The sequence below is a fragment of the Poromitra crassiceps genome, assembly GCF_964638095.1.
Source record: "Poromitra crassiceps genome assembly, chromosome: 16".
Taxonomy (NCBI): domain Eukaryota; kingdom Metazoa; phylum Chordata; class Actinopteri; order Beryciformes; family Melamphaidae; genus Poromitra; species Poromitra crassiceps.
The window spans coordinates 3,361,131-3,374,185 of record NC_139645.1 but is presented as its reverse complement, the minus strand read 5'-3'; the positions used below and the strand labels follow the sequence as shown (position 1 = coordinate 3,374,185).

The 13,055-nt window shown below is 43.0% G+C and overlaps 1 protein-coding gene across 2 annotated transcripts in view; it reads right to left on the bottom strand.

The window, feature by feature from the left end:
- map2k5 (mitogen-activated protein kinase kinase 5) overlaps positions 1 to 12,369 on the bottom strand; it is an 87,609-nt gene extending 75,240 nt beyond the window's left edge. For both annotated transcript variants that reach the window (XM_083652666.1, XM_083652667.1), the window contains exons 1-3: positions 12,030 to 12,369; positions 10,985 to 11,033; positions 7,999 to 8,066 (exon numbers count right to left, since the gene is read on the bottom strand). In XM_083652666.1, coding sequence (XP_083508792.1) covers positions 7,999 to 8,066; positions 10,985 to 11,033; positions 12,030 to 12,161 — 249 coding nt within the window. In that variant the 5' untranslated portion in view covers positions 12,162 to 12,369. The remainder of the gene's footprint in view (positions 1 to 7,998; positions 8,067 to 10,984; positions 11,034 to 12,029) is intronic.
- Between the last annotated feature and the right edge of the window lie 686 nt (positions 12,370 to 13,055).

Genomic DNA, 13,055 nt, shown 5'->3' with positions numbered 1-13,055 from the left:
AATCTTATCAAATGGGGGTCTGTGGTCTAATTTGTGTTCGTTTACGGGCCCTTGACCTGAAAAAGTGAAGAGAACCACACTGCACTACAGGATAGTTTGCACTGACCGTCTGGTCCCGAGTGGCCCCAAACCCGAATAGCCCAGATTCCAATCGGGCTTAGAAAAAAAAAAAAAAAACTATCGTAACGGACAAGCCCGTCTTTTATTGTCACACGAACACCACAACACATGCATGCGGCCACAACACACTCATGCTGACGGTGGCCGGTGAAAAGTGTCCTCTGCATTTAACCCATCCAGGCATGTCCTTTCCTCCGGGGGGCAGGCCAGGAGCAGTGGTCGCTTTCTCGTACAGCGCCCGGGGACCAACTTCGGATGTTGTCGTCACTGGTCGGATGACGATGACGATCTGATCTTCTGCATGTTTTTAGTGGGGGGGTTATATATGGAGGAGCCCCCCTGGGGGAGCACGGGGAGAACATGCAAACTCCACACAGAGAGAAAGACCCTTACGACGAGATACCCGACCTGGGCAGTAGGCACTGAAGATATGGGGGGGAACACAACCACAGCGCCCACAGTGTCCCAGGCGAGAATTGAACCCAGGACCTTCCAACTGTGAGGCGACACCACACCGCTTACCACTGCGCCACCGTACCCCCGAAATAACCTAGATTAAAATCACCTAGTGTGACCTGGGCTTTAGCAAAACCACTAGAGAGCCTAATGAATGATCCTGCCTGGTCTCACCTAACATGCTTCATTCCTATTCATTTCACATGCGGCCTGTCCGTGTCCAGTCACCTGGAATTAACAACAGCCAGGCAAAAAAGCCAGTGCGCTCGGCTCTCTGCAGAGGGAGGCCGAATGACAACCACAGCAAACGACAACGACAACAAGAAAAAATCCTTTGAATATGAATGCAAATGATTTGCTGAAATGCATAACCGTTGCATAAGACATGTGAAGAAGCCTACTTGTGTAAATTATATTTTTGGTGAGGCTGGTATTTTCCAGGTGATCAGCAGCTTTTAGTAAACTCGCCTGATCCCACGAGGAGCAGAAAGCCATTACGGCGCTCCCTGGATTTGTTTGCTAAAAGAGTCATTGTATAAACGGCATTTCAAATGTGTGGACGAAGCAGTGCAGTGTGGGATACTGGAAGATCTGTGTGTGTGTGGGGGGGGGGGGAGCAAGGGGGGAAGCATAGTCCTGGGACAATAAGCTGGTATTTTGCATTAAGAAATACAAAATAACAATGAAGAAAAAGTACAGCAGGTCACACTTGATTCTGTGTATTATTATTATTATTATTATTATTATTATTATTATTATTATTATTATTATTATTAAATAGTAGTATTATTATTATTATTATTATTATTATTATTATTATTATTATTATGCTGGAGCACTCCCATGGTGTTGAACCTGTGTTGAGGTGTTTTGGCCACTAATTAGCCGTGTTTGCCCATTTAATCAGCCTAATTATGACCCAATTCAAAAATCCCGCTCAGGTCAACCACAGGGGGGCGCTCTTTACACTTCCTGAAAGATTCAGCCCGATCGCACGTAAAATCTATTGATCTACATCCATCTATATTTACGCCCCTGAATCCCATCGAAACAGGACTCAGGGCAAAGCGAGGAAAACAAACAAGAAAAGACCTTAAAGTGTAACTAACCCCCAAAACACTTTTTTTCAGCTTTTAACACATTCAGTGCCAGCGACGCCATATGGCGTCATTAGAAATTTACCGTACAGTGCCAGCGACGCCAAATGGCGTCATAACTCGATTTTTTTTTTTTGACGGGGGGGTGTCGATCTATGCCTCTTACATCGCCTCTTACAATATTCAGAGGTATTGAATGTGTCTAACCTATTTTACAGAACCCTTAGGTGGCGACAGCGCTCTCCAGATGAGAGAACGTGGAGTGAAACACACAGAAGAAGTCATTGGGGGGAAGGAAATCGCATCGCATCCGTCCGTATGCAGCGGCTTCATTGAAGCAACGTTTAGCTGTGCCCCTGCAGCAGCCAATCTGCTATCACAATTGAGCACCTCGATGTCCGCTGCAACAGCCTCCGTGTCCGCTGCAACACATGATCAGCCGTGGATTTGTTATTATTCTCAACTCGAAGCATGGGAGCTGGTACACGCGGCTGTAAAAAAGCAGGATCTAGCTGACTTTTTCAGTGCTGAGCACAGGCAGAGAAAACGAGAAAACAGCAGAGCAGAGAGATACTCCTCCCACAACGGGGGGGGGGGGGGGGGGGGAGGAGGAGGGGGGGAGGTGGGCACGCAGAGCCAAGTACACAACACAGACCCAGACAGCAGGACAGGGTTGGCAAACGCAAGCCAGAATATCCGATGCCCACCAGCAGCAAAAGATCAGCAAGAAGCTGCAACCAGCAGCGCATGCAGGCGCCAGCGCTGCTGGTTTCAGCTAAAAATATTATTCTTCCAAACAAAATTCCCTTGCCTTCACTGTTTTATTGAAGGAAATTATTTTTGAGGTGTGACTACATCAGAAAATTAGCTTCAGAGTCAGTGATGTGCTTGAAATGTTTAATTTCACAAAAGGCTCATTATCTCAGCTCGTAGAAAAAAAGCTCTGTTTTTCGTTCGATCAAGCTATCTTCTCCGGCTCATAACTAAAGAACGGAAAATGGGATCAATAAACTTTTTTTTGCAGGTGATAGAAGAGAGTCTCATCGTTATTTGTGCGTGTTCAGTGTTTACATAGTAATTATTAAAGAAATTATATGAGTGTTTTAAAATGCATTGCGGCCTATGTGGCACAGCAAGCAACCTTTTGCCCAAGGGCCGTGGCACTGAAAGTGTTAACCAATATATATGACTTTGGGGGTGATGTGTGAAGAATTCTGGTCAACATTTCCACATTTGACACCAAACTGTTGCCATTTTACCATTTGTATCATTTTTCAGCAGCATACCTGGCATAAGCGCCCTCTAAAGGTGCTCTTATGCTCGAGCAAAGCTCCGTGGGGGTGGGGCCCCGCGAGTCTCCGTGAGTCACCGTGCAGACCTTGCGCTGGGGCTGATGCCATTATACTCAGAAAGTGATCAGCATGTATTGTACAATGGTGAAAACAGCCCGTGAAAAGTCGCAATGAAACGCTGTGCAGTACTGAGTGCGCTTTCACTCTCAAACGACCGCACATCAGCACATGAAGGACTCACCAAACTTGTTTTTACTGAAAGCCGTTTTTACTACTCAGCCCTGATAGCCTACTACTCTGTGCTGCTTTTAATCTCTCTCAATAATGCTCTCAACACAACACATTTACTTGGTGAAATGACTAAAAACGAACAGTTGCAAATCTAAGTTTATAGCCTACCACATGGGTCAAGAAATGTGGCGAAAACACAGCTCAGTGTTCAGGGCTCAATGGTTTAAATGCGGCCATGTTTGGAGAGAAGCTCGCGCTGTTAGAAAAAAAGTCAGGCACAACGCGAGCGGCCGCAGGAGCTAGCGAATAACCACGGCCAACAAATTTACGTAATTTGACGCGCCCGCCCCTCGCTCCACCCCCGCGCCCTTCACGGCAGGGTGAGCATAATTCAGCCTTAAGGGTGGAACACTGCTTTTTTTTTTCCCTCAAATGAATGGGATATTTGACACGTCGTGACGTCACCATGAACCAAAGACTATGGGATTTCAAGATAGTTACTCCCCTACCCCCCCTGTACCCTTTCGGCTCCTCACAACTCCAAGCCTATTCCCATGATGTCACTTGTTAGTCTAACTTGACAGTTAGTCCCCCTTTAAAAACAACACATCTCCAACTGGATATGAAGCTGGCCGAGGTCAATAATACCTTTCTCCTCCCTGTTGCACTCCAGCTTGTCAGTACAGCTGCCTCTCTCTGCTCAATCAGCCTGCAACCCTGTGCTACTTACTGATTCAAACGCAACCACAAGAGAACATATGATAAAGGAAGTAAATTGCGCCTGTGGCTCTATATAGCAGCATCGTTGTGAGCTGATGGGGGGTAAAAGACATCCACAGATTAAAGCAGGTTTTGAACAATTCTGCTGCCCAGGGGGGCCCTGCTCTTTAATGAGGCAAAACTTTAAGTACTGAATAATAAATAATAAAAATTGACAGTTCATTTAGCTTTCAGTGTACCTCGTAGAGAAACCCATTTCAACTCATTACTCTTACTGTCCGTGGCATGAACAGTAAGTATGCTGGAATATATATTACAAGGTACCGCGCTACGAGGGGGAGTTGGGGTGGCTGTGTGTGTGTGTGTGTGTGTGTTGGGAAGCGGGTACTGAAAATAGGGATGTCGACGGTTAACCGTTAACCGGTTAACCGCCGAGAACGTCTTTGGTCGGTTAAGCATGTCGGTTAAACGGTCAATTTCCATGTTAATTTGCATATAACAGTGTTGCCAATGTGGCGATTCCCCCCCCTCCTTCGTGGTCAGCAATGTAACATAAGTATATTAAATGATGGGGCAAGTATTAATCAAGCTAGATTTGGAAATAAACACATGGTTAATGTTGATTTTATCTACCTGATGTCTGATCAAACGCATTCCGCAGCGAAACACACACACAGCTGAACACCTGCTGCAGCCACAGAGTCACAGTGAAGTGAGCGCACTGACTGCCCCGCCCCTCTGCTGCTCCTGTCTGAGCACACAGCTCAGATGTGCTCGGTGACCATTTCAGAATGATTAACACACCCAGCGAAACAATCAGCTCATACATGTTCTATAGTTTTGTTAACTCCGTGTGTCCTGTCATTACTTTGTCTTCACTGTCTCATTCGGTCTAACTCTCTCCCTCCCTCTCTGCAGTGCATGTTCATCAGGCACACGCATGCATACGCTCGCACTCAATGATGAAACAGTAGTTTTTACCGTGTTACAAAACTGCAGACATGAAGCGGTCGAATTGACGATTGAAAAGTATCAATTAACGTTAACGTTACTGTGCAACACATGGCAGTTCGGATAAATTGTTTCACAAGAGACTGCGTGCGGAGTGCGGACTCGTCTTTATAATGTTGTGGAGCCCTGCAAGAGAGCACAGCCCTCGTCGCGTGTGTGAAGAGAGAGGGAGAACGGGTGAGACAGAAGCAAACTATTTTTTGCAGATCTCAAAAGCAGGTAAACCACTGTGGAATTAGTGAGACTATTGCTAAAAGAGAAGATACTGTAATGATGCTGCGCACTTTGTCAGTGCGCCCTCGCCTGCAGCCTGGGCTGTCCTCCGCTCAAACAGTACTTCACGGGGCGGCTGCGTGTCAATTGACGTGTCCTTAATATGCAAAGCGTGCAGCTCTAAGCAGTATAGCCTATCGGAGGAATGTTTTTGTTTAGATGGCTGGAGGGTTCAACTTGTCTTCTCGTTTTGTTAATGTGTTTTTTTCTGCTTGTAGATGTAAAAAGAAACGCTTTCTAATGAAAAAAAATCAAGCATTTGTTGTGGTAATGGTTTAATGGGGCACATACAGTAAAATAGCGCATTTTAATCTTCTCGGTCAACCGACAATTGTCGGCTAATGAGGGTCGGTTGTCGGTCAAGAAAAATTATGATTTTCGACATCCCTAACTGAAAACAAGCAAACGAACTGGACAGTATAGTTCTACTGCAGGGGTTCCCAAAATGTTTTCATCTTGTGACCCAAAAGATAAATTGTGTCTCCCTAGGACCCAAACTCACAAAACACTTACGGTAATGAGTTGCCATGACGACCAGTTGGCGACCCACCCCCCCTCGGGTCTGTGACCCAAATTGGGTCCCGAGTAGGGATGTTCGATATTGGCTTTTTTACCGATATCCGATATCCGATAATGTCCAACTCTTAATTTCCGATACCGATATCAACCGATACCGATATAAGCAGGCTTTTTTTCCACCAAAATTTCACGTAACAAGTTACATAATGTAGCTTAATGTAGCTGAATAGTTTAATATATAATATGCATGTTGTGTTAAAGTTGTAAGTGTTAGAGAAGCGAGCTTGTGACCAGAAGGTCGTCGGTTCAATCCCCGGGACTGGCAGGATAAATCTGGGTGGGGAAAGTGAAAAGGCAGCGCTTGCCCCTCCCTCATTACCACCACTGAGGTGCCCTTGAGCAAGGCCCTTAACCCCAACCGCTCCAGTGGAGCTGCTCAGTGGCCAACAGATCAGACTGTGGTTGTACTGGTCAGCTTCCAGGTATGAATGTGTGTGTGAATGTGAACAGGGCACTCCTGAAAAAGAGAGCATTGCTCTCAGTGAGACTCTTCCAGTATTTAAAAAAAAAAAAAAAAAAATCGGCATGAAAACCGATACCGATATTTTCCGATATCGATTTTTTTATGCTAATATCGGCCGATAATATCGGTAGGCCGATAATATCGGACATCCCTAGTCCCGAGCCATAGTTTGGGAAACACTGTTCTACCGTATGGAAGGTTTTAACTTGACACGGGTCTGTAGTGAGAGTGTAGTGTGAGAGAGTCAATTATGAAGTGTGATTATTTCATGTACCGTAAATTCCGGACTATAAGACGCACCGGTGTATAAGCCGCGGGACCAAAATTGACTATTTTTTTCTTCTATAAGCCGCACCGGACTATAAGCCGCGGGTGTTTTGATGTTTAATTACCATATGAAAGGGTTCGTGCACAGAGAGGAATGTCGGGAAAGAGATCGCTGTTTGGGGAAGCTCCCATTTATTAACATTTCAACAAAACAAAACAAAAGTCAGGTCACTAATCCCCAGACAAAATCACACAACAATAGGCTACCGTATATGTGCAGCAAACCTGTAACCAGAGAAGTCAAGTCACTAATCCTCGTCTTCCTCTTCTTCCTGCGTACTGAAACCACCAAAGTCCTCATCTTCAGTGTCGGAAACGAACAGGTTCAGGGTGGCTTCGTCAACCACTCTCCTCTCTCCTTCAGGTGCCATGGCACGAGTCCGATACCTCACGAGTCCGACACCTCACGAGTCCGAAAAAAGAGGCTAACTTCCCCCAGACCCTAACCCAAAACCTAACCTCTCCCACCCCCACGCCTAAACCTAACATCCCCCAGACCCTAACCCAAAACCTAACCTCTCCCACCCCCACGCCTAAACCTAACCTCCCCCAGACCCTAACCCAAAACCATGAGGTGTCGGACTCGTGAGGTATCGGACTCGTGAGGTATCGGACTAGGGGGCAGTCCCCGTGGCGTCATCCTCTTCATCCCGCAGCAGTCCAGCGTTTTGGAACCCGTTGGTAATTGTGGATGTTTTCACACTCCTATAATATTCCGTGATCTTCCTTTGTGTGAATTCGCCGAAGTTTGTGATTTTCTCCTGATAGTCGGGAGGGAGTTGTTCAGTAGTTCTCCCCCGGACGGACAGTCCCTTTTGCCCAGGTTACGCGCGGCTGCTCTGTTTGATCGGCGGCTGCTCTCTTTTAATGCGAGATTGACTGCTTTCAACTTGAAAGCTGCCTCGTGTGAATTTCTGCGTACCTTCCCCATGGTAAGTGAGAGTGTTGCTTCTACTGCTCGTCTTGTTGTGAATATTCCTTGATCTTCCTTTGTGTGAATTCGCCGAAGTTTGTGATTTTCTCCTGGTAGTCGGGGGAGGGAGTTGTTGCCCGAGTGGCCGTTTGCTTACCGTAATTACCATATGTAAGTGGTCACGCACAGAGGGGATTGTCGGGAAGAGATGGCTGTTTGAGGAAGCTCCCATTTACCGTATTACAACATTTCAACAAAACAACATAACACAACACCACCGTTGTTTATTTTTACAGTGCACACAGTGTCCGCGGTGTGGTGAAAAGAGGGCAAGAGAGGAAATTAAAACAGAAGTGGATTTATAGTTAGAAAGAGTGCTAAAAAAGAGAGATTTTTTTTTTTTTTTTTTTTTTTTTCTGAAAAAATCCATAGATAAGACGCACCGTTATATAAGCCGCAGGGGCCAAAAAACGGGAAAAAAGCCGCGGCTTATAGTCCGGAATTTACGGTACTCACATATGACAACATGGCTTTGAGTTCTTCATCACTCCTCACAGTGATCCTATCCCCCACTTCATCTTCATCTAAAAAAAACAACAACAGAGAAGCATCTTCAAATCTGTCTGTAAAGTAAAATCATCAGCAGAATCATCACAAACGACAACAATCTACACCAAAAACAACATTGAAAAATAATACATCTCTACTGGTTTTGTGGGTTATTTCGGGATACAGAGGTCAGATAATTAGCCCACAATGATGTGCAATCTGGGCACCCAGGCTCTATCAGTCTGAGTAATAAGCCTCTGGGATGGATGGCTGATATAATATAATATAATAATAATATATAATATAATAATAAGCCTCTGGGATAGATGGCTGATATTTCGGGGTTTGCGGTGTAGAGCGAACGTCCGCAGCAAGACATCTGTCGTGGTTTACAGTAGGGATGGGCATTTCTAGCAAAAACACTATTCGAAATTCGCTGGCCAAAGTCGACTTTTAATCGAAATTCGAAAGTAAAAAAAAAAAAGTAAAACAAAACAAAACAAAAACAAAAAAAATATTTTTTTGTGTGAGTGAAATGTTGCATTGTCTCCCCTGATTCTAAGTCTAAGGCTTTATTAATTAATAGAAAAAGCTTCTGCTGTGGATTTTTAGCTCAAACAAGCATTGCACCACTGAAGTAAAGAACATGTTACATGACATTGACATTTTCGAAAATAAAAAACAAGTTTTGACAATCATGAGTGGTTCATTAAATATTTAGTAGGCTCAGGTCTGAGTGCCAAAGGGGTGCCAAAGTCACCCCCTCTCCCTCTTCATGGGATTTCATCCGCCATTCATTTTTCCATAAACCTTGCTTAAAATGCTTATAAAAATTGTTTTACTTGCTCAAACCAAGCGATTCGACTATACTTAGAATCAGGGGAGACAAAAAAAAAAAAAAAAAAAATATATATATATATATATATATATATATATATATATATATTTATTTATTTATTTTTACTTTTTTTTTTTTTTCGAATTTCGACTTTCAATAATAAAAGTCGACCTTGATAATAACAACGATTATTCGAAAATTCAAAATTCGATGCCCATCCCTAGTTTACAGTCCGACAATGTCTAATATATATATGCAGTTATCTGTTTCTAGAGATGAGGTGAGATGATCTCTGGACCGACAACACCTACAAAAAGTTCTAATCGTTCAACTCAAACTCCATTCTCATATTAGTCGGACTGTAAACACAATGACCACAGCGCACGGAAGCAGCAGTCTTGGTGTGGACATCTGCTCTAGACCGGCGCAAAACCCAGAAATATCAGCAGTCTATCCCATAGTCTTCATCAGACTGATTGCACAAGATGTATCACAGACAGGGGCGCCGTATAGGGGGGGAAACCTAGGACGATTCTAGGGGCCCTTGAAGCTGACAGGGGCCCTAAAAAAAAAAAAAAAAATTGCAATTCCATCGCGGGCCACACAGGCCCGCGGGCCGCCAGTTGAGTATCTCTGGTCTAGTCTGTCCGGCGCCATCTGAACATTTATTCAACTTTTCTTAACTACTGGAAATTACCCTGTTAGACCTTAGTGAAATATGCTTACTTCACAAAGTGTTTACATTTCCCTCCTGTCTAGCGAACATTTAATCAATGCGGCGCCCCTGATCACAGACACAAACTTCATGTTACTGTGATGGGCATCTGTTGGGAGGATGCACTTTGTTGATTTCTGTATTTTTCCTGCCTAGCCCATCTAGCTCTGTGTATCTTATATCTTATTAAACAAACAGTTATAGTGCAGAACTGCTGAAAATTGTAATTAGAGGGACCTACAATCTGATTGCTCCTATCAAATAATGTCACTAGCTTAAATCAGTAACTAGTTAGACCTATCAATCAAATTGTAAGAAAGGATGTTACCAACTTGTAAGACAGGGAATACAATGTAATTAATAAGTTTACATTGTTGGGACATATCATATAACGTTAGGACCCCGTGATTATTGTCTAGTTGTAACACATGTATGACACATGTATCACGACATCTGTCAACAACTAGATGACGAGTCCTTATTTCTGCAGTAAAGCAACACAAATATGAGACAGAAACTTACACTCAGAGGCAGTGATAGATAGTATATGAGACAGAAACTTACACTCAGAGGCAGTGATAGTATATGAGACAGAAACTTACACTCAGAGGCAGTGATAGATAGTATATGAGACAGAAACTTACACTCAGAGGCAGTGATAGTATATGAGACAGAAACTTACACTCAGAGGCAGTGATAGTATATGAGACAGACACTTACACTCAGAGGCAGTGATAGTATATGAGACAGAAACTTACACTCAGAGGCAGTGATAGTATATGAGACAGACACTTACACTCAGAGGCAGTGATAGTATACGAGACAGAAACTTACACTCAGAGGCAGTGATAGTATATGAGACAGACACTTACACTCAGAGGCAGTGATAGTATACGAGACATAAACTTACACTCAGAGGCAGTGATAGTATATGAGACAGAAACTTACACTCAAAGGCAGTGATAGTATATGAGACAGAAACTTACACTCAAAGGCAGTGATAGATAGTATATGAGACAGAAACTTACACTCAGAGGCAGTGATAGATAGTATATGAGACAGAAACTTACATTCAAAGGCAGTGATAGTATATGAGACAGAAACTTACACTCAGAGGCAGTGATAGATAGTATATGAGACAGAAACTTACATTCAGAGGCAGTGATAGATAGTATATGAGACAGAAACTTACACTCAGGCAGTGATAGATAGTATATGAGACAGAAACTTACACTCAGAGGCAGTGATAGATAGTATATGAGACAGAAACTTACACTCAGAGGCAGTGATAGATAGTATATGAGACATAAACTTACACTCAGAGGCAGTGATAGATAGTATATGAGACAGAAACTTACACTCAGAGGCAGTGATAGATAGTATATGAGACAGAAACTTACACTCAAAGGCAGTGATGGTTGCTTCTGGCATTACATCTCTGATAGCAACCTGGAAATGTTGTAGAGTCAATTTAGCAAACAACAGTACAGATTTTGTCCCACCATCTGATAAGATTTTAGCTTTTGTGACGACCCTCCCACTCTCCTGGCCGTGTCTTGCAGGAGCCTGGTGTTGGGTTCTTTATGCTGATTGGGTGCACCTGGGCCTGGTGCACTCAATATGACTTTCAGACCATTCAGTCTCTCTCCCTCCTCACCAATGCACCTTTTGTTCCAATCTATTTGTTTGTTTAATGTAGTTTCTGTTGTCTGTTTTTTTCCCCATTAGTTTTAGTTGATAAATTGTTTTAACTTTGGTGTATGACTCCCATCATTTGTTACTTCCTGGTTGTAACATATGAGGGGAGTTATTCGCCAAAGTAAACGTTAAAAAATAATAAAAACTAAGGGGAAAACAACTAGACAACAAAAACGACATTAAACAAACTGTGCATCAATGACATCACTGGTCCACAATTTAAGTCAAATCAACTCTCAATGACTGTCAAACTAAATGAATGCATGCTAAATTGTTTACAGTTTTCGGAGTGCTCCTTTAAGCACCCAATCAGCCTAATAACAACCCCAACAACACCATGGCTCCTGCAAGACAGGAGAGTGGGAGGGTTGTCACACTTTTAGATGTTCATACATTCTGTCATTGTGTTACGTATGGTTGGAATTCCTGTGACAATTATTCGTTTTGCTGGGGAACTTAATAATAATAATAATAATAATAATAATAATAATAATAATAGAATGAATTACCGGTAGGTTTAAAAAATATCCAAATATAAGTGGGATCAGACAGTGTTGTAAGTGCGGTTGCCACAGGTGGGCTGACGCTCACATGCTGTTACCCAGCATAAATGTGGATCCAAAATGCATCCGTTTACCGACTTTAACATGAACGTGATTGTTATTAACCAAAAACAGCTGGTTAACGCTATGCAGGGGTAGTAGTGACGCTAGCTAACGTTAGCTTGCTAGCGCTTTGAAAACTCACCAGTAAGTCATTGAAGTTCAATAGAGATGGACAGTCAACGGATGAGTCCATGTCCCCAGACGGCGTTTTTATACGGATCACTATTCCCTCGGTGTCCATTGCGCAGAGGTTATTTAAAACAAGTAAAAGCATAACAGGGGAATATGAAGACTCATAATAACACTTGGCTGGCTGTCTAAGCTAGCATGCTAATTTCCTGCAGTGGTTTGCTAGCGCGACTTGCTAGCATCCTGTTTCAGGCAGACAGACTCTCGTGCAGTCTGATTTAACTAACGCTAGCTAGTCCAACTATTTCCAAGAGTACCTGTCTAAAGCAAAGTTTTACGTAGTGATAAGTGACAGATTTAGCCATGCAGCTCAAGGAAAACATAGCATAACGCTGCCACTGGAAGCGTTTCCGAATCAACATCCGGGTCAGTATGTTTCAAAATTTTATTTTTTATTTTATTTAACCTTTATTTACCCAGGCAAGCAAGTAAGAACAATTTCTTATATACAAAAGCAGCCTGACAAAAAGCAAGGGCCTTTTGGGGGAAGGGGGTGGGAGGCTGAAATAAAAACAAGGTTATATAAATACAAGTAAAAACTTACAGTAGTAATAGGAGCAAACTATATACAAACACAGCTACAATAACAATATGAGAGAGAGAGAGAGAGAGAGAGAGAGAGAGAGAGAGAGAGAGAGAGAGAGAGAGAGAGAGAGAGAGAGAGAGAGAGAGAGAGAGAGAGAGAGAGAGAGAGAGAGAGAGAGAGAGAGAGAGAGGAGGGGGGAGGGGGTGAAGGGGCAGGGAAGGGAGAAGAGGAGGGACTGGGGGTCAAATTTATTATTATTATTATTATTATTATTATTTGGTTAAAATAAAATGTATGTTAATAAAAAATAAGAAACCTGAATTATTTTGGTCAGGAGATGAAAGTTGGAATGGCTATTCAGAGATGAAGTCTTCAGTTTGGCCAGGTTTATTGGGAGTGCTTGGAAACTCAGAATGGATAAGTTGTTCATCTGAATATACGACTCTGTCTTGT